Source organism: Hippoglossus hippoglossus, chromosome 4 (assembly GCF_009819705.1).
Source record: "Hippoglossus hippoglossus isolate fHipHip1 chromosome 4, fHipHip1.pri, whole genome shotgun sequence".
Lineage (NCBI taxonomy): Eukaryota > Metazoa > Chordata > Actinopteri > Pleuronectiformes > Pleuronectidae > Hippoglossus > Hippoglossus hippoglossus.
The window spans coordinates 21,553,414-21,580,665 of record NC_047154.1 but is presented as its reverse complement, the minus strand read 5'-3'; the positions used below and the strand labels follow the sequence as shown (position 1 = coordinate 21,580,665).

The following is a 27,252-nucleotide window of genomic DNA, read 5'->3' as shown; positions in this document are numbered from 1 at the left end:
GGCCAGTGCAAGGTCTGCAAGCAGAGGGAGCCGAAGATGGGTGTAGTGTGTGTGTGCTAGTTTGAGGGATGGAAGGATCAAAGCACCCAGGCTTGGTGCAGTGCAGAGCAGCCCGCTCCTCTGCATACCTCCCTCGTTTGTCAGCTCTCAGCTCCAGAGATAAAGGATGCGTGGAAACCGTTTGTGCTTCGGCATCAACACGGACACACGCATGTTAAAATGACACTGCTGCTGCTGCTGCTGCTGCTTGACACTTGTAAGACTTATTATACGTCATGTAGGAAAATGTTTGCAGAGAATGAATGCGTTTTAAGATGTGCCGATTACAACACAGATATCACTGTTTGACACCTCTTTAACAGCGTGTGTGTGTGATCCTTCCCGGCCGACCTATCCCACGATGCATTGCTCTCCCGTGACAAACTGTGTCTCAAAGAGGCAATGGCGACAAAAGGCGAGGTGAAAACGTGAGAAGAATTTAATTTTAGATGATAGTACTCAACCGAACAGCTAACGGTACACGTTAACCAAAAACATATTTTCAACAGAAGAACTTTTTCATCTGTAGCTCTGTTGCTAGGCGACCACTGTAAGGGGCGGGACAGGCTAGTGATGCAATAAAACGACCAGACCGTCTTTCTTTTTTTTCGGGCGATGTGGTCTACGCAGCTGATGACGGCCTTCTTCGGGTCTTCCGAAGAATGTGGCGCCTGAATTGAGTTTTAATAAACTGCAGTAAGAGATTTACAACATGTACAGCAGCACCGTCTGTCCTTAGACCCTTAAATCTATTATTTAGAATAACGATCTGTTGAAAATGATCCTGGGAGATTGAGGGGAAAGTATAGAAATTGACTGACAATATGATTCAGAGCTCAGATGATTTCAATCAGTGAATTGCGCAGGCAGCCTTTTCTGCAATCACATTCAGATGTATTCAGGGAACTGGGTATTAGCTTTGTTGAGGGAAAAGCACAATTCAAGCAATTTTTCCACGGAAAATATTATTCACCAGCCACAACTTGGACTTTTATGAGGTCTGGGCAACACATGATACAGTCAGGGATCCAGTGTGTTCTAATGAAACTAACTGGGCCCATTAGTTCCAACAGATGTTTCATCTAATTGGATTAACTTCACACAGATTTGTGTAAATCTTGTTATGTAAGTTAAAAGCTTTTTTTTCCTCTACACTTTTAATGTGAACATTAGCATAAAGTCTGAGGAACGCACAAACCTGTGAGTTTGGGTTTATTGGAAATAAAGAGGTGGAGCAGTAAATCTGTTCAGTGGAAAACCAGAGCGGCTCCTCCAACACCAGTCGGACGATATCTATGCATTTCTCAAATGTTGCCCGTTTGTGTTTGTTTGTTTAGCTTCGACGGAAACTTCAACACCAACGTCTCCAAGACCATCTGCTGCGATAGACTTTCCCCCACCGTCAACAGCCGGGCGTTCAACCCGGGACGGGACCTCAACTCAGGTTTGTGACTCACATGCACACACACACACACGCACACACACACACACAGACACACACAAACGCATCATGTGAAGGATAAAGAATTTGTACCTTCTCTAAGGATGTTAGGTTTTCACCCCTGTCTGTTTGTTGGTTTGATGGTAATTGAAGCAAGATAATGCAAAATCAACTGGATGATTCCAATGAAACCTAAAATTCAAAGGAAGCCTTTCAGTTTTAGTGCAAATCCAGGATTTATTTTCACTTTCTCTGCCATTGATTGGACGTTTTCATTTAAATATGGTTTCATAATGGGACCATTGGGCCTCTTTGGCAGAGGTAATAACACTTAAAGATGGACACACAATTTACAAAAATCTGACTTTTTAATCACTTGTTTGACTGGTCTGTTGCAAAATTGGTAATAATTTAATAGCAATTGCCATGACAACCAATTTTTTTAATGATAAAGCCTTTTTTGTTTTAAGCAGAAAACCCCCACTGATCTAAGGTTGAGTTGTACATGTCCAGAGAAGTGTGTTTTTTGTCTTTTCCTCAGCTCCCTCACTCTCTCCGTCTTTCCTTTCCTCTCTGTTTTTTTTATCATCCTTTGAATTTAAAATGTTTTTTTTTAAAGCCTGAGATCAAATACACTCTGGTTTGACTTTGAACTCCTGTCCGCCGGGGCTCTCAGGTTGTGCATGTTTTCATCATGCTGATGTTAGGATCCTGGTTTCTGTCCTCACTTTACCTCAGATAGAAGATTGCACCACTGTAACTGCACATGCTGAACATGTAACCTCAACAGACCTCTAATAGCAAATCATATGAGTCAGAGCAATGGGAAACTGTTGGCTGGTGTTCTCCCACAACACATCTATTCAGGCTCCAGGTTGCACGTTACCGTGAAAATTCCCATGTGTCTGCACCGCACGTGTTGGTCTGCATTTGATTAAGAAGGAAACGCGCCAAAAAATGACTTTCCTCCAGGTTTTCTGTTCTTTATTTTAGCCATCGCTTGGTTACCAGTGTGCTCCTCCTGCTCCCAGGGATGAAATATCAAACTACATGCAGTCATGACACACAGACTTGTATTTCCTGGAAGATTGAACCACTTTCCATGTTTCTCTTTTAAGTTTCCAGTTCAAACCCAGTAGTCGTAATCACGGCCATTTCTCACCAGGAATTTGTGTTTTTTTTATCATCAAGGGGAATCCAAACAGCCAAATCCCTGTATGAGTTTAGAGGTTGTGTAACTTTTCAAATACAAATCTGACAAAAATGGTCAGAGTGGACAAATGTAGTTTAGGCCGTTTTCAGACATGGACTCATGGTTCCGGGTTTTTTCTGTGAGATAATTTCAGGAAATGTCTGGAGTAGAGTCTGAAAGCTGTTGCTGTTGACCATTCGATTTGCAGAATTTGTTGACTGTGCTGCACGAAATGGGCGACTGCATCTGCATTTTTGTAACTTTTGAAATTGAACCGTCGCTTTGCTTACTGTCCACAGCAATTGGCCAGTTTATTTATCATTCGCCACTAGTTGGGTGTCACTTTTCATCTTTACAACTCGGCGCGAGATTGTGAATTTCTCTGGAGCGAGACTGTTGTAGAAATGTTTGTCGCCTTCCCTGATGGTCGCCCTTCAGCAAGGGCATAAAAAATGTTGCCTTCAGATGAATCAGGACAACTTTGTACAAACTACTTTATACTCGTCCTATGGAAACTGGACGTAGTCACCACTCGCCTTCCCCTCCAACTGCATTTGTTCCCCTCTCTCATCCCGTAGCGGCCCCCTGCCTCCCATTTCTCCCAGTTATCTCAGCCTGCTTGTCTCTCCGCAAAACCATTCATAATGACTGCCATTCATTGCACGTCACCATCGGCGGGGTGTTATTTTCCTTGCGAGCCAGTCGCGGCGAGTTCAAGTTACCCCTCTGTCTCCCCTCTCCTCTCCCTGCCCCTCCACACTCAGCCCTCCTTGACCCCCAAGCTCCCAGTGTATTCACTCTCTCCCATTTGTCTCAGCCCAGTCTAAACAAGCAGCCGCAGGGTGCGGGGGTGAAAGAGCGACGGATAATTGAGAGGGAGAGAATGATGAATGAAGGAGAAGGGGAAGGGTGAGAGCTGATTTGAAATGGAGTAATTGTATCAAGACAGCATTGTATTCCTTCCATCTTCTCTCCTCTCATCTTCCATTTTTGGTTTTTTTTTTGGAGGAAGAAGGGGGGAGAGATAGTGGATGTGGAAGGCATCAGTAGTGATACTAGCAGGTGGGGGTGAAAAGACGGGTAGATGGGAGATGGCTGTTGTTGCAGGGCTGTGTGATTACAGGACTAGTTTGATGCATCTTCTCTCCTCCATCTATTTCGTTTCCTTTTTTCAGTTTTTTTTCCAAAGTAGTTTCATCCATTTTTCTGACTTGTTGATGTCGTGTGACTCCCATTTTACCGTTTCATCCCCCAAACCTCTCTCCCACCATCTCATCTTCCACCAGCACATGTCCTGTTGTGCACACATATGTACACGCAACCAACTTCTCCATCAAATTCAACTCCCGACTTCAGGAGCGGGTTCCACCAGACCCAATGTCATCGACTGATTGGGAGGTGGCACGCTGCTGCAGGGGAGTTTGCACGTTCCCCTCGTACCTGTGGTTCGGTTTTCTTAAAGATGGACGACATGTTGCCCCCCCGAAAGTGAAGCATCAGCCCACAGTCCGTGTCGTAGATCATGCCTCCTCCATGTTAGTGGATGGGTTCGTGCCAAACTAAAAGGACGTCAGATTAACTTTTCTCTAAGATGGTTTCTGTCATTTTCGATAGTTCTTATCCACACTGATGTATGTGCTAGTGTTCATTGTTGTTTACTATTGATAAGTTATTTGATATGAAATTGGGACATGATTGACAGCTGGGAGTGACTCATGATTGGCTCAACATGTATATCGATGGGACTTTGCTCCACGAACGGTGCTGCACAGACTCTGGCTCCAGATTCACAAGATGGCTGCAGTGTTGTTGTCACCAATGAAGCTGGTTAAGAGCTTGTTTTTGGTATTATCGTGCAGTTCCTACAGAACCACCATAATTACAGCTTCTACAGTGGGCTGAGATGAAGATGCACTTAGTCGACTCTTTGAGTACAGTCCTCTTTTGTTTCTGGATTATCTCTCTGATTCCACTAGCCTGCTCTACTTAAAGTGCTACACCCAGTGTGTTTATGCATGGGTGTGGATGCAGATGGATCAAGTGGGTCATTTGCAGAAAGTCAATTAGCAAACGACTGGAGTGATTTGGGTCGTGTTTCTCGGCTTGTCCATCCGTTTCTGCAAAGATCCAAACATTGGCGGCAGAAGTGGAGCGGTGCAGCCTGACAGATGTTTACAGAGTCCTTCTTCTAGTGTCAACACAGCTGAGTGGTTCCTGTTTATATGAGCCTCCGAGATGGATGGAGTGACCGGGCAGGGATAACGTATGATGAGTGACCGCTGTGTGCAAGAAGCGGCTGTGTCTCAAAAAAGTAGTTCCTCGCCAAGGACGTGCAGCCAGAGGGGATGACTTTGGCAGTCGGATGATTTTACAGTTGTCCTGTAATTTATCTGTTTGTGTACGTACCTAATTTGTTTCAGATTTCCCTGCGAGTTGAATATTTGACTTTCAATTTTCCACAGCTCCAACAGGACAAAAAAAAAAAAGTCTTTGGCTCGTAATATTGTTTGAAGGTTGGAAAAGGTCAAAACAAGTTCTGTTTAGCGGGTGATTAATTCAAAGTGATCACAAGCCAAGAACCACAGCTGACTCCAAACTCACCGTGAATGGAGGATAGTCTGTGGACTGTGGACTTAATTAACCACATACTCTATTTGAAATCCTATCCCAGGTCGTGGAAGTCACCGTTTGAATAACATCAAATAGTCGGCTAATCAGGGGAATATCCTGTTAATGCATACTCCTGCTAATGAGCTGCATAAACCACAATGCATTTTTTATGAGAAGTAAGATCTTAAACATTTTGTTGGAAAAGAAACTGAACACAAGACGAAACTCATTTCATCGCTAATAAGTCGTGGCGTTGTGTTACTTACAGGATGTGAAGATATAATACGTAACAATTCTTAAAACGAACGTCTACAATGAACCAGACCTATGTTATGTCTTTTTTTGACTTGTGCACTAACATGATCCAAAATTGTATTCACGATAACGGGGCGTTTCGTTTCGGTCACCTTTTAATTGCGTCATATCCGCGTTGTCCATCTCTGCTGTAACGTCCGGGGGAAACGACAGATCACGAAGGAAAACCGCACGGCTAGCCAGTTAGCCAGTCGGCTGTTTTAGTTCTTCTACTGTTTGTATTGGCGACGACTAACGTATCACGATTATTCACTGCCGTTTGTTGCGTAATGTAATAAACATACGTTAACTCATCCGTGAACATGATTCGCGTCAGGTACATTTTCACCAGTAATGGCGGTCAAGAAAACAACTCCCAGAATCCCGTGCTGCTTCACAACATCATCAAACTAGGTCTTTCATTTATCGTTTTGATTGAGAGACCCCTAGTGGCCCAAGTTGCACGTTGAAGTAATGACATATATATTATAGCTAAACTTTCTGAACAGTTTCAGCCTGATTTCTGCTGGATTGTGATTTTTCGATTACGAGATGACCCGAGGTGATGGATTCCTGTATTTTAACATTTGAACAGCTGCATCATTGTTTATTTTAACGAAGCCGAGCGTGATGGCTACGCTCTGATTCGTCCCTCTCTGCCTGGTTAAAGGCCTAAAGTTTCTATTTGTGTCCGCTCCCCCAACCCGCTCTCCCCCCCCTCCTCAATCTCTCTTTGTGAAAGGCCGTTTTGTGTTGCAGCGAGCGGAAAGGAAGTTGCTGGCTTTGTGATGGGATCTCTGTGAAGATACTGTTTACTCTGTGACCCAGTAAAAAAAAATCTGCCTGTTGGTGTTGAGCAAACCCTCGGGCTCGGTGTCTCAGTCCGCTGCATTATGGGGCTGTTATTTCAGCTTGTCCCGCAGCCACGGCCCCCGACACACAGATCGAAATCTGGCGTCCGAAATAAAAGGGGTGGTATTGTAAACTTTTACAGTAGTTGCACAGTTCAGACTTCTTTTTCTCCTCAAAGTGATTTTATTCTATGAGAAGAGGCATTTACACGTGTAGAGGGAGGTATTTAATTCCATGCCATGCGTGAATAGGCAGGTTTGCATATGTATTAGGTGTGAAAGGTCCGGGAAACAGGAGACGGTGCACAAATGTGTGAGGGGGTCAGTAAAGTTTGAGCAGCTCAGGATTCATTGAGATGTATTGATATGTTTATTCATAGATATAAATTCAAGTTTTGTTTTACAGTTATCGTTAAGTTATGTGACCTGATCAGATGGAAATGAGAGTGATTTGAATTTGTCTGAAAACTCCATGTGGATAAAAGTTTAAACGTTTTGACCCCTCCCTTTTTTTTTTTTTTTACAACAGTCCATAGAAAATAAATATGAACGAGACTTTGAGTTTCGCTGGTTAAGCTGCAGATGATTATTTTCACCATTTCTTCTCGATTTCTCAAGCTGATAACCTTCTAATTGATATTTGTACAAAATTATTCACGGAGGATTCAGTAGAGAAAGATATCACACGGTGCAGATATGTAGCCTACAGCACCAGACACACACACACAGACACACACTCTCTCACAGTGAGGATATGTTAGGAGAGCAAAGAGCTTTAACATCACATAAGGTGAAAGTTGATCACTGTAACTGGGAGTCATGGTTTTAATCAATTATGAACAACATGAAACATAAATACTCGCACAGTACATTTATTTTCTCTGATCTTGCCACGTGAGTCCACACAGGATTCACAGCTGATCCCTGAACTTGAAGATGTCTCCTTCCTGGAACCTGAGCAAGAGAAATGCTCAAAGCACTAAAGTTACTCATCTGTTTTCTCTCTTTCCCTCCTGACATTTCCCCCCCACAACCTTTCCTCTATCTGATTTCCTCCTGTTCTCTCTGTGTCCTTTCCTTCTGCAGTGTTGGCAGACAACCTGAAGTCCAACCCGGGGATAAAGTGGCAGTACTTCAGCTCAGAGGAGGGCATCTTCACCGTCTTCCCTGCCCACAAGTTCCACTGCAAAGGAAACTTCGAGCACCGCAGCAGGTATCCAAAAAAAACACCTCTTCTTTCTGGAAATCTGTCTCGTTCAATCAATCCAATTTTATTTGTATAGCCCATAATCACAAATCACAATTTTGACTCATTGGGCTTAATGAGGTGCGACACCCTCTGACCTTAACCCACAAGATCCCCCCCCCCCGTCAGTTGCTGTGGGGTGGCCCAGAGGGCATGTCGATGGCATGCTGCCCTTGCACACCCCTGACACACACGGCCCTTGGCAGGAATGTGGCTCTGTACCACTAAAGCCCACCGGAATTTCACACCTCCAGTGTTGGAGGTTTTTTCTTTTTTTGTTTTTACGGCCACAGCTTAAAGACGTCTCTCACTCTCGTCTTTTATTTCTCTGTCTTTGTCTTTCTGTCGCTCCCTGATGTTTTTCACGTTGGCTTTTTCTCTTTTTAACTGTAATGTGCGTTGTACTTTGTCTCTCCCTCGCTGTGTGAGTCGGTGAGCTGGCACACGGCCATGACAGAACTTGCGTTGCCTGGCTTGCTTCGAGTGTGAATGAGGCTTTGTGAGCACATCACTCGGCTCCTCCGCCCTGTGTTAGTGTCTCCTTGTCCGACGGGCCACACACACACTGACCCGCTGACCCCCCCACCCACTGCACCCCCCCGAAACCCACCAAGCTGAAAATACAGGCACATACAGTGACACTCACCCAACTTTACAATAAAGGTTTAGAATTTACTACTTGAACACGACTTTACTTTTAGCCTTGTGATTAGCTCAGAATAACATAGACTTGTTATTACACCAAAAATAAGTCCAGATGAATGAGGTGTTTTCATACTTAATCGAAAAAGAGTTTTATTATAATTTAGTTTTCTTTGTAACAAGACCTCAAAAGCTCCTGAAACCTTGTTTTACTCTTCAAAAACACATGGGCATAAAACAGAAAAAGTTAAATTCCCTCTGTGACTTTTGAAACTTGAAGATATCTCATATTTAGGGAGGTGTGCGCTGAATATTCTGGACAAATAACTCCGCAATGACAACATGAAACACAGAAAGTGTTGGATCACCACCAGAAATAACAGTAGAAGGGAAGGGAATCTCGTGAATGTTGTAGCTGAGCGCCGAACAGAGAAGGAAAGACGACTCCGAGGGAAGGCATCAAGGAAAAGCGAGGGATCAGGTAAAGGTAGAGGAGGGAGACAAAGACGTTCTGTTTACTGCAGATTCATGAGACGGTTACTGGTGTCACTAAACTGTTACTCCAGCTTATAGAAGATTACACTGCAGGAGGGATTATGATGTTTAAGAGTCTGTGCCTCCCATTCTTCTGAGTGCGGTAATCCAGGAACTAATATTCATTACATCTTCAAACATTCACTTGCACTCAGAGATCGACTTATTCGAATTTGGTGGAGAAAGGTCAGAGGTCAACGTCACTGTGACCTCACAAAACACGGTTTGGGCCCCGCGAGGGAGTTTCCTCAAATTGGACACAAATGTTCACTTGCGCTCACAGATGAACTGATTGGGATTTGGTGGTCAAAGGTCAGAGGTCTCTTTGGCCCATAAAGGACAGTTTGGGCTGTAAATTAAAAATGCACACGCTAATAACGACCAAAGATCTCGCAAATAGGATAAAATCATGAAGGGATATTGTATAAAGAAAAGGTCAAAGGTCAGATTCACATTATTCTGTTCTCTGGCCGTTGTTCAACACCGTGACTCAGGAGCAAAAAGAGATTGTGACCATATATCCAGCATCTTGACTGGTTGGTGATTGATAAAAACTGTGAGGCAGTAACTCTTTGTTATATCATTAATATCAGCATTTTATTATCTCTGCATAAATGCTTTTACAAACACGCTGATATTATTGTGGTTGGAGGATTTGTATGTACAGTATATTTCTCTGTAGTTCTGAAGCGACCTTGCATTTTTTGTGTGTATTTATGTGTGTGTTTTGTGCAGGCCTGTGTACGTGTCTGCAGTGCGTCCCCAGTCTAAGCACATCGTGGTGATGGTCGACCACGGAGCATCTGTCACCGAAACGCAGCTTCAGATCGCGAGGGACTCGGCGCTCGTCATCCTAAACGCCATAGACGAGCACGACAAGGTAAGTGAAACGAACATTTTCAGGGGCGCTGTATATTCTCCAAAGTTCTAGTGACATCATCCTTATCGCTCTTCGCCAGATCTCCATTCTCTCAGTGGCAGAGGCGGTTCGTTCCTGTGCTCTGGACCAGTGCTATAAGAGTCTGCTGTCGCCGGCCACCAGCGAGACCAAGAGGAAGATGAGCACCTTCATCTCCAACATCAAGGCTTCAGATGCGGCCACGCACCACGCCGGGGGCTTCCAGAAGGCTTTCCAGCTGCTGAGAAACACCACCAGCCTCAGCAGGCATAGTCCCAGTAAGAGCCGTGGAAGGAAAAACCACAACATACAGTATTTTAAAATGCTGCCTCAGGGATCGGTTCTATTGGATATAAACTAATATGTGTGTGCTCGTGTTCCTCACCAGCGACAGACATGGTGATCATCTACCTGTCGTCCGGTATCACGACCCGGGAGTCGTCGGAGCAGGAGAAGCGAGCGACGCTCAGCGTGGTCAGAGAGGAGAACCGCCACCTCAACAACTCCGTCATGATCCTCACCTACGCTCTCATGAACGGTGGGTCGTCTCCTCCAGACACTTCTCAGAAGAGAGTCTTGAGTTTATTTGAACACGTTCAAAAACTAATAGTGAACACTTTTTGATGGATGGACGGACGGATGGATTTAGACAGTGAGGTGTAAATGAGGAGAAATAAGAAATGAGCTGCTGATCTCCCCCCTCAGCAGTTTGAGTTTCTACCATACAGTATTTTAAAACGCTGTATTAGTTGTATGTCATTATATTAATGAGTTGTATTATGTATCATTCATGTTCAAATACTGAGAAATTCCAAGATATCCCAGAAGATAAGAACCAAATCAGCCCCAACTTTCAGTTTGTTAATAGGGAAGAAAACTAGTTTCATTCACAGTTTCAGAGCTTCGTCAAATTTGCTTGTTTTGAAAAGTTTTAGCCGGTATCTGCATCTGCACAGTAAACTAAACTAAAGTCTGTAGCATCTAGACATATCTCAAATATCACTCACATATATAAGACTTGTGTATTTGTAGGAAATTAAAGACAAACACGGAGCAGCTTTGGATTTCAATCTGTCTTGAGTGACATTTCCTCCACATTGCACATTTGTCATGTGTGGTTCTGCTGGGAGCCCTTTCTGTTTGTTAGATGTCCTCTCTCACGGGCACAATGTGCTTAAGAGAAGACTGAAGGTTAGAGAGGTGCTCAGAAACCTCAAAGGCTTTTTGTTTTCATTGTTTGTGTGTGTGTGTGTGTGTGTTGCTGTAGGCTACACAACTTGTCTGTGCATCTGCCTCCTCTGATTCCCACCTTGCTCTGCAACACACACACACACACACACACACACACGCACACACGCACCTCTGCCGTGCATGCATTAGTCCACCATTAATACAAATAATTTCTGCATTGGAGAATGGAAATGAGGAACATCTAAAGAGAGGAGAGAGTGAGACTTCAAAGGGCGTCCTGCTCGCTGTGTGTGACTGACAGAGGACCTCGGCTGTGTAAAGAGCTCCGTGATGAAAAGGATGCAGAAATCTATCATCCTCTGAGTTTATTAGAATTGCATATCCAAAAAAACATTTGTTTTGCTGCTGACGCTGCGGCACACAGCTGAAAGGCCCACTGTGTGTGTGTGTGTGTGTGTGTGTGTGTGTGTGTGTGTGTGTGTGTGTGTGTGTGTGTGTGTGTGTGTGTGTGTGTGTGTGTGTGTGTGTGTGTGTGTGTGTGTGTGTGTGTGTGTGTGTGTCTTATTCCCTGCATCCCCTGCCAAATGTGGAGTGCTGATTGTTCAAGGAGATCAGCAGTCCCTTGGCTGTAGAATACGTGTGTGTGTGTGTGTGTGTGTGTGTGTGTGTGTGTGTGTGTGTGTGTGTGTGTGTGTGTGTGTGTGTGTGTGTGTGTGTGTGTGTGTGTGTGTGTGTGTGTGTGTGTGTGTGTGTGTGTGTGTGTGTGTGTGTGTGTGTGTGTACATTAATAATATGCTCTCACCAAAACAGTGTATGCTAGCCCGACTAAAACCTGTCAACTACAATGTGTTTTGTACTAGTTTCTACACAATGATTGCATTTTGTATCAATTGTTTTATGCTTTAAAGTTGCCTGAAGAAAAGTCTGCCTTTTCCCAGACCTTCAAATTATGTCCTACGCAAAGACGTATGCAGTTCACGATCATATACGTCAGGAAAAACGTAGCTCCTCAGATAGTTATCTGGTTAAATGACTTCTGCAAACTAAATGTTTCAGCACTATTTACGATTCTGTAGATTCTGGAATCAATCTCTCTTTGATGGGATTCATTGAAAGGAAAAGGACTCATTTGTTGGCCATAGTAGAAGGAGCCTTCGAAGTGGAACAGCCCAGTTGTGTTGACGTCTTCAAATGCAGCCTCCGAAGGATGCGGCCCCTGAATTGAGAGTTTCGGCAAGAAACACTTATTGTGACTGTGTTTGGTTACAAGAAAAACAAGAACATAAGAGTAAAGTGCTTTCGGTCGTTGAGGTGAATCAAAAGTGGGAAATGCTCCTCAGGAATTTAAAATGAATGAATCCTGTGCTGCCTGCAAACCTCCCCTCTGTTTGTTTGACGTCGCTGCCCCTGGCGACATCGGTACCCGTCGGTCGCCCGGCATGATCAGCAGAGCAGAGCCTTGGCATTAAAAGGGGATTCTGCTGTAATCCAGTCCATGATTGGATGCTGGCAGACATGCTATGTTCCTATCCTGCCTAATAGGTTGTGGGATGCCAAATGCTCCAGGTGACAGCTGTAGGGCCCAGCCGCAGTCATCCGTTCTCCTCTGAACGACCTTATGAAGCTTGGAAAGATAAAATCTGAAGTGAGCGTTAACTTCTGGGATACATGAGGATTTACTCGCGCCACAGTTGGGTCCGGCAGATGCGTGGGATTGTACGAGTAAAGCCGATGGAGATAATGAAACAGGATCACAGATCAGGGTCCGGCATGTATGAAATATCTCCGCTGTTGGCGCCAAATCAATTTGGGGGAGTCCGCGTGGCAGCGTCGTAGCATGTGCCTTGATTCAAGCTTCTCGCTGCGGGACCACGTGAACTGCATGACGTCAATTGTTCCCGAAATACGACTTGATGAATTCAGCCCCTGTTTGGCAGCTGGTGTGTGATTTCTCTCTCTCCAGCTCCTTGAAGGAATTGTTTTTTTTTAGAGTCTGAGAGGAAAGAAAAGCGAGGGTCGCCATCTATAAAAGAAATTTGAGTCATGAGCTCTTTACTCTTATTGCCTCCATGTCAGCGACTCCTTCCTCTTTTCATTTGCACAATTACCTCATTCAATAAGCCCGGAGCCGTGCCATCAGTTACAGATTTGTCCTCAATATCCCTGCTTGATTTAATCAAACTAATTCTGTTATCCACTCTCCCCCCCTCCTCCCCACCCATCCCCTCCTCCTGCAGAGGGAGTAACGGGCCTGAAGGAGTTGGCCTTCATGAGGGACCTCGCGGAGCAGAATTCGGTGAAGTACGGCGTGGACAGAGCAGGAGACCGGGACCGCTTCTCTGCGTCGTCGTCTGGGTCGTCTGGATCTTCGATGATACCGGTGGTGAAGGGGAGCATGATGGTTCTCAACCAGCTGAGCAACCTGGAGACGACAGTGGGCCGCTTCTACATCAACCTCCCCAATCGTATGATCGACCTGGCCGGCTTCAGCCTGCCCTACTCCGACCCCATGGGAGACGGTGAGTGGTCCGGACTCATCCTCACCTGTTGCTATTTTTCAGATGTTTTTACCACGCGGTGCAAAAGACACTTAAAGTGAGGATGCTTTCTAAAAATAACGCATAGTACATATAAAGTGCAGTAAATGGAAAAGACCTAAATCAAATAAATATTTGGTTTGACCACTCTTTACCTTTTTAAACAGCACCAATCCACTTGCTCACAGTTGTGATGGACAGAAGTAGCAACATCTAAAGATCCAAATAGTTTAGCAGAGTTCTGTATGTCAGTTCTCGTTTGGCAGTTATCCTCAGTTTGGTTGTTTTAGCTCTGCGGCAGCCACCAGTTTCTGACACCATTTTAAAATCTGCAAACCAAGAGTTGATCTGAATTACACCGAAATAAATGAAAATAGCCAAATAAAACCAAACTATTAACACAAGACGAGGTTAAGGTGTATAATCTGCTCTCTTGTATTTTTCTCTCCAGGATTTATCATGACTGTGAGCCGGCCGTGCTACTTTGGGAACCTGCTGCTCGGCGTGGTCGGGGTGGATGTGAACCTGGCCTACATCTTGGAGGATGTCACCTACTACCAAGACTCGCTGGCCTCATACACCTTCCTCATCGACAACAAAGGTCAGTGACGTGAAAACGGACACCGGTAGTTATCGTTATGTGTTTTTCATCAGAGAAGAATCAGCAGGATTATCCTCTGCTGCTCCTTTGCTCAACTCGTGATCATTGAAAGGTGTTTTAGCACATTAAGCTTTAAATTGCTGCAGCATTACGAGCCAGTGAGAAAACAAGCATCAGGTCAAATCTCTCATCTCACAGGTCCCACAGACTCCAGTGTTATCAATCTTCATTAGTCACACTCCAAAGAGTTGGAAAAGAGTGTGTTTGGGTTTCCTTGTTTCACTTTATTTTGTCTGTCTCAACTTCCTCCGCAGCCGTGACCCCACATTAGACTCAATTGGCGTCTTCTCTGCAGCGCTGGCACTTCTCTGGCATTTCATTCTCCACGGCTGAGCCCCGCGGCTGCAGTGCAGGGCGGTAGTGTTCACGTCCGGTGTTGGTTTGTCTTGGCCCCCGCTGCAGGTGGCTCGACTAAACTCAACTGGTGCCATACAACCGTAAAGTTGTGCTCTGCGGGCCTGTGGATGTGTGTCATTAATGGACAGGATAGTTATACTGAATAATATTAGCTGCAAAAACACAGACGGACAGGAAGCCTGCTGCAAAATCACAGGACTTTAACACACTTACAGGTTTCACACACCGCTGCGTGCTGCAGCAGTATTTCTCTTTTCTGGAAGCACGCTGCATCCGTCGCTGTCAACACATCGCGGAAAACACGGACAGGGGCGTCGGTAGGAATGTCAGGAATGTGGCGAGAAAGGTTTTCGCTCATGTCGCTTCCAGGTTTTCACACCTGTGCGGATTACAGCGTTAAAAAATCCCTTAGAAATGCCACCCCGTTTGAAAATGGGGGGAAATTTTGCTAATCCGGAGCTAAAATATGACTTTTACAGGGTAAGGTTGTGGAAAGGTGGGATGAAGGAGAGAGTTGAGGTGGAGGAAGGTGATAAAACCTCCAGAATGAAATGATGTACAGCGTCGGAATCTTTCCCCCGTTATTACCACGAGGGAACCTTGGCAGCTGCGTGAGTGTTGCTGCTCCGCCGCACCGTTCAATGCGTCTCTTTATCCCTCCTCTGAAATGTTTGTTTTTGCAATGAAAACGCCGTCACATCATTACACCTTATTACTGCACCGCGCTTATTAACACAGCAACTCGGTAAACACAGACAAATGGCTCCCATTAAAGTCATTAGCTGCCATTCAAATCGCCTGCTGCCGATTAGAATGTAGGTGAATATGATTCGGTAAATAAGCCGCTGACAAGAGGCTCCTGGACCCGCAGGTAAAAGTAGCAGATGAGTGTATTAGATGTAGTTTTACATGGAGGATTTTAGTTAAATGCATTTATTGACCCTGTGAGACTTTGTAAATACATTTAGTTAAATATATTTATTGACTCTGTGAGACTTTGTGTGACTCAATTAAGTGTCTACCTGAGTGAGATTTCATAAAGGTCTGTGTATGGTGTGTACTGTAGTTTGGCATATCAATAAGAACAGAGTGGCCTTGTGTTACACAGCAGATGGATTTCCCTTTTTAAGAGTGTGACACACCACACCTGCTGATACTTAAACACACACACACACACACACACACACACACACACACACACACACACACACATATACACACTCTCTCTCTTTGTCACTAAATATACACAGCATATTAGAGCTGAGCGACAAACACACGATATGTTGTTTGTTCGCTGCCTTCAGAACAGATGGGCTCTCAGTCGAGTTTCTTCAGAGCTTTGTTTGTTTCCCAAAAACGATTCCTCGTCCCACAACCTCACCAGAGCCGCCGAGCTCCTGCAGAACCGTGTGAAGGTTCAATGCATCGGTTTTTATTCAGGGGAATTTAAATAATGAGGGGAAAGAGCCGAAATGAGCTTTGTCCACTTTGATTAATGCAGTGACCTTGTAGCAGCAACTGCTTTATATTAAAGTTAGACGTTGGATGAACACACATTTAATACATTTGTATATTATTATTTGTATATTGTATATTATTATATTGTTAATGACAAATATTAAGTGATTTCAGTGATTAAGGCCAAGTGGGTTTTTGGTAGAAGTACAGGCAGAATCTTGGAGAAACAAATTTGACCTTTTGTCTGAAAATGTAATCAGGCAATAGAGTGATAAACATTCAGTAACACATCAGCAGCAGCTTCTCTTTTATTTGCTCTTTACATGTTGCTGTTTCTACTGCGACATTATTGATCCTTGATTGTACTGTGGTCCTGATCGTGTGATTGGTTCCCAGGCTACACCCTGATGCACCCGTCACTGACGCGGCCCTACCTCATGACGGAGCCGCCCCTGCACACAGACATCACCCACTACGAGAACATCCCCAGATTCCATGTGGTCCGGCAGAACATCCTCAAGTAAGAGAGAATGAGGAACAAGTTTCACTGAATTCAAAACACAAACAATCAGACTAACTTTTAACGTTACGCATAATGCAGTTTGTCATTTGATAAATGTTTTGTGTTTTTTGCAGCCTCCCTCTGGGCAGTCAGGTCATCGCCGTTCCGGTCAACTCGTCTCTGTCGTGGCACACCAACCGACTCCGGGACAACACCAAAGACGCGTACAATGTCAGCTACGCCTGGAAACTGGTGGGTGATGGATTTGCCGACTCGTATCTCCTTTACTCCAAAATAAGTGGGCGTTGGTGGGTATTTTTAAATGTGGGTAAACCCACCGCCAGAAGAGGAACGTGAGTCATGTTAAACAACGTGCACTCTCTCTCACCTCGCTGTCTTGCCAAATCAGCTCGTTCCCCCTGGTGTCATGTTTCTATCACTGCTGATCGGAGGCAGAGTCGATGAAAACCCATGTTTGCTGCAGAGTCATTTGACCTGGAAGTCAATGCCCATTGTAACCATTACAATAAGAGACAAAAGCCGGATGTTAGTGGGTTTATTATAACCAGTGGAAAAGGGGCTTGAGACACAAACATTTTAGTTATTTACTTATGTCCAACATTTTGACTTCAGCCGAGATTGGAGCATGAATTACTTGCCTGCAGTTATTTTCTTGCAACACAGACACATAAGAAAACGTGCGTATGTTTAAAAGCTATTTACACACACTCATTTAGATCATGTCCCATCCTGTCACCAAGTTTCACAGAAATCTAATCAGTAGTTTTTATGTAATCTTGCTGAAAAACAACCAAGGAAACGGACAGGTGAGAAAAACAACCTGTCACCTGTAAAATTCAGATGTGTCCAAAAGTGAAAAAGAAACTAGCTGAGAAGAGGAGTCATACGAATAATTTCTGGCCCGAGAATAATTATATATTAAAACATGTGAGGATTAAAATTAGAAACTGAGCAGTAGCTTATTTTGTTTCTAATTTAAACGCCAGTTGCCTGAAGTAAAAAGGATTTTAGAGCAGAACACGCTCCTGCACACTGAGACAAATGAAGACTCGGGGCCTGTAAGACTTTATCAAGGCGTGAAAACATCTCGCTCATGTACTTTTATCTCCAACGCTTCCATTTCTGTCTGCGACTCTTTATCATTACTGTACCGCTGTCTAGAAGTAATATAGAGATTTATGTTCCCAGCCTTTGTGTCTCCACCAAACCTCTGCCACCTTCAATTAGTCCCCGTGATAAAATCCAAGTGCTCCCACACCCAGAAACTGTCTATCCGTCAAATCTGCTTTTCCTCCCAGGCCTTGAAGCGTCATGTTTTTTTGGTGGAAAAATAAATGGCGTCAGGACGACATTAGCATCACGCCACGCTGAGTCTTTTTCATTTCTGACATTCAGACTTTTGGCAGGGGCAAAAACACAACACTTACTTTAGGCATTTTACTTTCAGCCCTTTTTAAGGGATTTTGACATTTTGTGTTTTTCTCACGCTGACGAGCTCAAACACCTTCACCGTGAGTTTGGCAGCTGTCTGTGTTATTTTTAAAATGAATTTTTCCGGAGCCAGATAAAATGTGAACTGACTTCAGAAGTGTCTGTTGTTTCCCACACCATGCTGTCCTTGTGTCTTCAGCCAGATAATGTCAGGGGATTCGTTTATGAGTCTTTCATTTTGTTCATTTAGTGACAGTCTCTCTGACTGTCAATAATCTTCCGTGAAAGATGCCTGCTGACTATGAAACACTGGAAAGATCTTCATGCAGTTTCAACCCAATTTTAAAGCGTCAAATAAGTAATCAAAACCAAACTTGCCTTATTTGACGTGTACTTAGATTTTTTTATTTTGACCTGGAGGAGGCAGGATTTGTGACCTGTACTGCAGCCAGCCAACAGATGGCGATCAAGAGGATTTGGCTTCACTTTTATGGAGCTGTCATGTCGTCCATCTTTATTTACAGTCTGTGGCTCAACTTGGTCTCTGAAATGAATCCATCAGAGCTTGTTCTCGGGGTAAAAGTTGTCTTATCAGGAATAAGGAACAATGAAAACTTATAAACTCAAAGTCGGGAATCAAACAAGATAAAATCTGTTGACATTTATGTACGGATATCCTTCTCTCTTGGTCATCTCCAGATACTGCAACACTGTTCACAATATGTTTATGTTGATGTAAAGCATTAACTCCTCCTCCTCCTCCTCCAGGTCCAGGACACGTCGTTCATCCTGTGCATCGTGTACGTGCAGCCTGAGATCCCGGTGAAGCACCTGAAGAACCTGAACACGGCTCCCAGCTCGAAGCTGCTCTACCACCGCTTGGACCTGCTGGGTCAACCCAGCTCCTGCCTGCACTTCAAACAGCTCGCCACTGTCGGTGAGAAAAGCAACAGATCCAAGGACTTGAAGAACTGGAACTTAAACACAACGCAACTTTTTTACTTCAGAATAGCAGCTTTAAAATTAGTTTGACGGTTCACTGACTGGGAATATGGAGAAGGTTTCCTTTTTTATTCCCACTCTTTTCTGTTCTTGCTAACTTGAGTGAGCGGGTACGATCTCCTGTGAGGAACTGACTGATAGTCGCAGCTTTATTTGTCAGAATCAGGTCCAGTAAGTTGAAGAGCGATCATGAACTGTAGATTAGTTCATATTCAGCAAGGAAACATTTCAAATATGAAGAATTCTCAACAGACTTTGGTGGATTTGTTACATTGGTATCTCTTCTGGTTCAGGAATCCAGGAATCATGGGTAATATCCACTGTTTAGTTGTGTTTCAGTTCAGTGAGTGGGACTAATGGAGTCAACACATAGTTTTTTCTCCATGTGAAAACTACTGTGACTGCTTGAATTTGTTTCTGTCGTCATCTCGACAACATTGTTTAAACTGAACATCTCTTGACTTGTCTTTCTTTCCCTTTCTGTATTTCCCAGAATCCCCCACAGTGATGTTGGCAGCCGGCAGCTTCTCCTCCCCCTACGAGCACCTCAGTCAGCCAGAAACCAAGCGCATGGTGGAGCACTACACCGCCTACCTGAGCGATAACACCAGGCTCATAGCCAACCCAGGCCTCAAGGTACACAAGCACACAAGCCTGGGAGAGTACAAGCAACTCGCAGCCTCATGACACGCACACACATTGTTCCCTGTCGTTTACCTGACACACACACAGCACATGGCCCAGCCCTGTGGTCAGGTCACAGTCACGTATGCAAATGTTCCTGCATGTTAGTATGTACAAAAAGCATTTAACACAAAATACAACTTTATTTTTTTAAGTAGGAGTTCTTTGAAATACCTTTTTTTTTTTTTTTTCAATTGCAGCGATAGTTCTGCGTCTTGAAAACATCCGATGTGCATGTCTACGATTTAAAAACTTTTAAATGGAGTTCTGCATCTTTAAGAAAGGGAATAAACCCCCATGTGGTTTTGGAAGTCTGTGTGCTCTGCTGCCCTGGGGGGGGGGGGGGGGGGGGGGGGGGGGGAGTAGGAGGTTAGAGTTTGAACTCCCAGCTCTGATTCCCAGGCTGGTCTTAAAGGCCCCCTCCAGTGACCTCATCACCTCTTTCAAACTCAGAAGCTGCTCGGAAAATACCACAGAGATGTGATTTTTTTTTTTCAGGGTGTTTTTTTCTTTCTGGGCTTTTTAGGCTTATTAAGTCAGATTAAAGCGTAAAAACTGGATTTGTAAGATTTGCTATTTCTTCTCTCTTAATCAAAATGATCTTATTATAGATACAAGAAAAATAATTCCAGCTTTAAGTTAGTTGTACCTTTTTAAAGGCCTCGTTAACTTTTTCCTTTATTGTTTGTGGGTTTGGCTTCAATCAAATTTGCAAAGATTTCTTTTCCAACTTTCCTTTTTTCGCCAAACCCCAGATTAAAACTTTTTTCTCCTCTCTCCATCTTCCTCCATCCCTCTCCGCAGTCCTCTGTCAGGAACGAGGTTATGGCGACCAGTCACGTCACGGATGAGTGGATGACACTAATGGAAATGAGTAGCCTCAACTGCTACATTGTGCGCCGTTACATAGCAACCCCCAGTGGGGTGCTCCGGATTTACCCGGGATCACTGATGGACAAAGCCTTCGACCCGACCCGCAGACAATGGTGAGGCTTAGTGAGGAAGGGGGGAGTAAAAGTGTGTGTCTGTGTGGTGTGTGGTGTGTGTGGGGTAGGTACACATTAAAGAGAAGGAGTATGTGTGAAAACTCAGGTGAATGTTTGTGATTATCGATCTGCCTTTACTGAGTTTAATTTCGGTGAAGTACAAATCAGTACTAATCATTTTTAGAGAAATTAAACTTGTTTTTTAAAAAGCTTTTAGTCGTGTTATCTTACTCCAGCAAGTTTAGCGTTTTTAATGTTATTTCTTTCTTTTTTGTGATGTTCATTGAAAGATTCACACTTTAAAGATTCACACTTTTAAGTTTCACACTTTTAAGAAAAAGAAAGAAATCAACGATGAACTCAGAGCAATATCCACGGACTTTGTTTTTAAACGTGCAAGTGTAAATGAGTGGTACTTAACTGAGACTTTTAGCAAAAGCTGAGAATAAAATATTTGAGCCTTTAATTGGTGAAAAATGAACTTTTAGTGGACTCTTCATGGACCGTCGCAGTTGCCCCATAAGATTACATTGTAGTCACTGCTGCTGTGCCATGGCTCATTTCACAAATAAGTACTTTTCATGTAGACACCCACATTTATTTACACAGGGGCCAGGTTTCAATAACACCACTATAAGAATACTGAGGCTAATATGTTCATCAGTAATAGTTCCATCCATCCAGCACGGATCACATGTTCCTGCAAGTTAAGTGTCGGAAAAAACAAAAACCTGAGGAGCATCTTTAAAAGATCATTTACTTTGTCAGTCAGGAGAAAGTTAGGAGATGATCTGAACTCAGTGAGCTAACCCTCTGCCCCTGTGATGCGTCGTGCAGGTACCAGCATGCTGTGGCCAACCCTGGCCTCATCACCTTCACGGGGCCATACCTGGACGTGGGCGGGGCCGGATACGTCGTCACAATCAGCCACACCCTCCACGCGTCTAGGTAAGACAATCACAATAAACCGGTTTTGCATGTGAATATATAGAATCTATGGGGGAGGGACATGATTTTGGAACCCCCCACACAAAGTATCACTGTTTGTGTTTTGTGTGGAGACACGTTGCGATAAAAGAAACTCATAGGAATGTATACAATGTTCAACAAGGGGAAGTTCTGGATCTCACCTGTCTGCACCAGAAGCCCCAAAATATTGGTCATTGCCCCGAGCGGCTAATTCAGGTGGGATCCGGGATTATTATATTTCTACCATCTCGTGCTAAATAAGGAAAATCCAAAAGACTATTTGACTTCCAAGTTTTAAAAGCTTTGCCCAATGTTTCAGACACAGCCTTTGTGGTGCAGGGTTTGAAAAAGCCTGTGATGTGAGACCAACACGCAGTCCACTGAGCTTCAAACTCTCCACTGTGGTCAACATCAGTTTGCATCAGCTGGATAAGATCTGTTTACCATGGTCCATGCAAATGTTCAGTCCACACACAAACATTCAGTATCAGCGTGTGATAAACCAGGATCAGGGTGTTGTTGTGTACCGACTCAGTGAGCGTATAATCACGCAGTCTGTAAACACGTCTATACACAGTGTGCAGGGCTGTGTGCGGTTTATATTTATGGCTCAGGACCAACAATGCAACTGACAATTTTGTCCCACTTTTCTCAGAGTGCAGCTGACGACACAATCGCACACACGGAAATCTGTTTTTCTTCCAGAATTTCTTCTAATCCATGTTTTCTTTTTCCCGCGGCGTCTCCTCTGTCCTCTCTGCTCTGCAGCACTCAGACGGCCCCTGGTTACGCAATAGCCGTGATGGGCATAGACTTCACCCTGCGCTACTTCTACAAAGTCTTGCTCGACCTGCTGCCCATCTGCAACCAGGACAAGGGCAACAAGATCCGGTGAGTGGGAGGGATCGATTGTGATGATTGACTTTTGCGAATCATTGCTTCTTTCTTCTTTTCTCTTTCTTTCCTTTCCCCCCCGTTTCACTGAGCAACTTGCAGAGAGATCAAGAAGAAAGAAGGAGAGAAAAGAGTTAAGCTGATTATCACAGCATTCCTGCCGCAGATGTGGCGTCGCTGCCGCCTCAGTCCTACATACTTCCTCCAGCTTTAATGTCCTTTTTTCTTCTTCATCCTTTCTTTTCCAACCCCCTCTTTCTCCCCCTCTCTCCATCGCTCCACTTCCTTCATGCTCTCCCTGTTGGTGTGCAGGGGCCATATAAAACAGGATTAGCTCAAAGGGGGCGGGGGCCAGAGAGGAGACCTATTTGGCAGAATGTTTAAGGGACAAAGGGAAGCAGAATGCAGCCGTATTATTCAGATGAATGAAGCTGAAGTTAGCATCTGGAAAACGAAGGATCCAAATATATATTCTTTGAATTCACTTTTCTGTTATAGCTCAAGAATTAACGAGTCACTGTCTGCGCTCTAACATTTATGTGTGCACATCGTAGGTGCTTCATAATGGAGGACAGAGGGTACCTGGTTGCACACCCCACTCTCATTGACCCCAAAGGTCATGCCCCTGCAGAGCAGCAGCACATCACGCACAAGGTAACGCACCCGGAAACACACATCAACTACATAAACAAGAGGAACACATGCATCCACCAACATACTGTTTGTTCCTTCACATTGTCCCAGCTACACATTGGGGCTAGTTACAGCTTTGTAGCTCTATTTAAATCCTACCCCCATATGAAACCATTTTAACTCTTAATATGCCTGATTTTCTTTCACCAAGGTCTGTGAATGGAAACCAGTGAAAATGCCAGAAAACGCTACATGTCACAATGTTAAAGAAAGTTATAAAAACATCTCTGGATACTTCCCTGTGTTTAGATCCATGTTAAAGTTGAATGGGTTAATTCTTGGTCCATGTCCCATCCTTCCTCCAAGTGCAATGGAAATCTGTTCTGTAGTTTTTTGCGTAATCCTTCAAACCGAACTCCAACAGTAACATTAAAAACGTCCTTCAAAACATGTGGTTGTGAGAATAATTTTGAATCTTTCATTCCTCAGTTTGTTATCGTGTTGTTTTTTAATTGCAGGAGCCGCTGGTTGCGAACGACATCCTCAACCATCCCAATTTTGTCAAGAAGAATCTGTGCAACAGCTTCAGCGACCGCACGGTGCAGCGCTTCTACAAGTTCAACACCAGCATCGTGGTAAGTCCCAGATGTTTGAGGGTCAGACTCAGACGGATGTACTCGTCAGTATTTTACATGGAGGTACAGTCTGAGGAGTGCACCGTATTTATATTTGATAGAGCAACACTGCTGCCTAGTGGTGGTCGTTCTAGTTGCACCCATGAATTGCTCCTGTGTACTATATATCTATTAAAACTGCCAAGGCTAACTACATTCATTAAAAACAGCAGTTTTAGAAAAGTGAAAGTGTCGTACTTATACTTTTAGATTAAGTCTTTGAGAATAAAATCACAAATTTGTCTTAATACCTCATCTTCCTAAGAATTTGCTTTACAATTTCCTGTTGATTTCATGTCCTCATCATACCTTCAAGTACTTTAATCTCTTCCACTTCCCCTTTGAGATGTTATCTAATCCTCTGTTTTTCCGTCAGGGGGACCTCACCAACCTGGTCCATGGAAGCCATTGCTCAAAGTACCGTCTGACCCGGATCCCAGGCACCAACGCCTTCGCCGGTATCGTCAACGAGACGTGTGACTCCCTGGCGTTCTGCGCCTGCAGCACCGTGGACCGACTCTGCCTCAACTGCCACAGGTCTTTGCTCCGCCCACACACTCTCAGAGACGTTTATTGTGATTTAACTGGAAACAGTGGTGGTCGAGTTTCTGACTGACCGGGACATTGTGTGTGTTTCAGAATGGAGCAGAATGAGTGTGAGTGTCCATGTGAGTGCCCCCTAGAGGTCAACGAGTGCACAGGCAACCTCACCAATGCTGAGAACAGGTTAGTGGAAGTTTTGCCTCAAAGACACTTCACATATGTCCACATATATATCGCTCAGGAATTATACTTAATGATATAAGGTTGAGAAAAATATGAAACATACATTTGCGAAAAAAATGTTATTATAACTTTATGTACGTAATGAACGAGGATACTTTTCAGATGATGCTCGATTCCTTTTAACCATTTTTAACAAGTGAGGATGGTTAGAGCAGTAATGTAGCTATGATAATAATAGTAATAATAACCATAATAATAATAATAATAATGGCCTTGTGATGGACTGGCGACAAGTATCCATATTCATTACAAATTCACAGAGTTGTAAATGTCACACAAGCCACTTATTGTCCAAATTCAAATTACTCAATTACTCGTGTCGTGAACAAACAGCTTATAATTAATATTTACTTTATCTGATATATTACTTATGTGTTATTTGCAGTATTTATCACTAATGTCAAACGTTTGCTGTGGTGTGTTGAAATTTGTCCCTCTCACTTCCTGTCGTTGTGAATTTAATTGTTAAAACTTTTTTGCTTTGTGAATGTTTCTGAGTGTTTCCTCACTTTGACTTGTCTTTCACTGTCCCTCCTTTCTGTTTTGCGTGTCTGTCTCTTCCTCCTCTTCGTCTCGCTCTGTCCATCATTCTCTTCCTCTCACACCTCCCTCCCTCTCTCTCCGTCTCTCCCTCTTGTTTTATCCACCTCCTCTCGTCAACCATCGGCCGCCTTTGACAGCATGTCAATGCATCAAATGCCAATTCCTGTTTTATTTCAGGGAGACATGCAATTATCGTCTCTCACTGTCAGATTTCTCTCTGTTGTCGTGTCATTGATGTTTGTCCTTTCCGGAGCTCATTTGCATACATTGACGTGCTTTGTGTGTTCAAGCTTTGATTTTCTTTTCCCTTTTTTTCCCGTGTCAGTTTTACTGTGTTTGCTTTTGTTGAACGTAATCGTGTTTCCTGCTCGGAGTCTGATGGATTTTGTCGGCTGGATGTGTTGACCGAGGATATGCGTCGCCTCTTCTGCGTTTCTGTGTTTTCACCCCGTTGTGTTTTTTTTCGTCCGTGTTTTGCAAAGGAACCCGAGCTGCGAGGTGCACCAGGAGCCGGTCAGTCTGAATGTGATTGATCCCAGTCTGCATGAGACCCTGCCCCAGTGCATCAACACCCGCTGTAGCCAGAGATACACCAGCAGGTACACACACACACACACACACTGAACTACACACAGACACACTATGCATCAAGTATATACAAACGCATCCATACAGAGACACAAAAATCTGCCTTGAGGTACAGTACAGGGTGACAACAGCGAGAATATCACTGCTGTGGGATAGTGCCGCCTAGTGGAAATAAATGGGATGTGTAGATTTGTGTTTTTACCCTTTTCACCTTTGTTGTTCTGCATGAAACACACCAGTGTGTTGGTAAAGAGAAACAAACAAACCACTTTTGATGATATTAAAAGAGTGTGTGTGTATATATGTTAATAATACTGAGCCGAGTTCCTGTATAAATCCATCAAAATGAATTCATAAACTAGAGTGGAGCTCAGAGAGCACATACTTCTGCCAAGGTCCAATAGTGCCCTTATGAAACCAAATTTTTAATTCACCAGATCTGGGTTTTTATTTGAATCTGCATGAAATTGTACTCACTCATAGATATCCGTCCCCTGAAGATTCATGAATTATTCTCTGAGAAATCAATATAATGAGCTCTGAAGTGAGCCTTTCCACATCCTTCCACCCAGTTCTGTGGTAATCCTTCCAGTAGTTAAACCGACAGACAAACACACGCAGATGAAAACGTAACTTGCTTGGCGGAGGTAAAAAGCTGGAGAAAGTATTCTTATCTCTACAAATCCAGAACTTCTCTAGCACTATAATACTTTACCACTCTGCCAAACTTAAAAAAACAACTGTTTATTTTGTTTTCTGCTTCCTGTTTCAGCGACTGTTTTGGCGTGTTGGACTGTGAGTGGTGCATGGTGGACAGTGATGGTAAGACCCACCTGGACAAGCCGTACTGCGCCCTGCAGAAGGAGTGTTTCGGAGGCATCGTCGGTGCCAAGAGTCCCTACGCGGACGGCCTGGGAGTCCTGGGTGAGTTTCAACACACAGCGTTTATTATTGAGTGAAGATTTCACTGTTATGAAATGTACTGGCATGTACCATGTCAGGCTGTGGAGTAAGGAAACAAGCAACAACAGAAGAACACAGAAGTCAAATTAATTCCATTGTCATCCTGGTCACAGCTGAATTGTGACTTGTGTAGATTCAGGCTGAAACTTCTCTGTTGCCTGGTTGTTTCTCTGGTTCTGTTATCAGTTTTTTTTAATTTTTTTTTTTTTAATTGGCTGTTAGCTTTAATAATTATTCTGCAGCGTGACACACTGATGGGAGAGTGAAATAGAAATGTACTGGCAGCGCAGCACGAGTCGGGAGCTGAGCCCGAGCTGTTTGATTCTGGCTCGTTGTGCTGTCTCTTCTTCGTCCGTTCTGCTTCATCCTTCTCTCATCATCTCTCTCTCTCTCTCGCTCGCTTTCATCTGCAGATGAAGAGGTGGCGTCTCTGAACATGATCAAGAGTGCCCCCGTGGGTCCGGTCGCTGGGGGCATTATGGGATGCATCATGGTGTTGGTGCTGGCTGTGTATGCGTACAGACACCAGATCCACAGGCGCTCTCACCAGCACATGTCACCACTGGCTGCACAGGGTAAGTGTGACTCACAGGCTGCTCTCAGACGTGCACTGAACTCCAGATAA

The 27,252-nt window shown here is 44.0% G+C and overlaps 1 protein-coding gene across 3 annotated transcripts in view; it reads left to right on the top strand.

Moving 5' to 3' along the window:
* cachd1 (cache domain containing 1) overlaps positions 1-27,252 on the top strand; it is an 82,048-nt gene that overhangs the window by 41,313 nt on the left and 13,483 nt on the right. For all 3 annotated transcript variants that reach the window (XR_004613716.1, XR_004613715.1, XM_034583975.1), the window contains exons 4-24: positions 1,377-1,483; positions 7,514-7,640; positions 9,585-9,729; positions 9,809-10,025; positions 10,136-10,285; positions 13,176-13,457; positions 13,927-14,076; positions 16,348-16,471; positions 16,588-16,705; positions 18,674-18,842; positions 19,401-19,543; positions 20,396-20,577; positions 21,415-21,525; positions 22,315-22,437; positions 22,995-23,094; positions 23,592-23,708; positions 24,124-24,284; positions 24,387-24,473; positions 25,559-25,675; positions 26,437-26,588; positions 27,041-27,202. Coding sequence is in view for 1 of the 3 variants with exons in the window: in XM_034583975.1 (XP_034439866.1) it covers positions 1,377-1,483; positions 7,514-7,640; positions 9,585-9,729; positions 9,809-10,025; positions 10,136-10,285; positions 13,176-13,457; positions 13,927-14,076; positions 16,348-16,471; positions 16,588-16,705; positions 18,674-18,842; positions 19,401-19,543; positions 20,396-20,577; positions 21,415-21,525; positions 22,315-22,437; positions 22,995-23,094; positions 23,592-23,708; positions 24,124-24,284; positions 24,387-24,473; positions 25,559-25,675; positions 26,437-26,588; positions 27,041-27,202 (3,044 nt within the window). In the remaining 2 variants the exon portion in view is untranslated. The remainder of the gene's footprint in view (positions 1-1,376; positions 1,484-7,513; positions 7,641-9,584; positions 9,730-9,808; positions 10,026-10,135; positions 10,286-13,175; positions 13,458-13,926; positions 14,077-16,347; positions 16,472-16,587; positions 16,706-18,673; positions 18,843-19,400; positions 19,544-20,395; positions 20,578-21,414; positions 21,526-22,314; positions 22,438-22,994; positions 23,095-23,591; positions 23,709-24,123; positions 24,285-24,386; positions 24,474-25,558; positions 25,676-26,436; positions 26,589-27,040; positions 27,203-27,252) is intronic.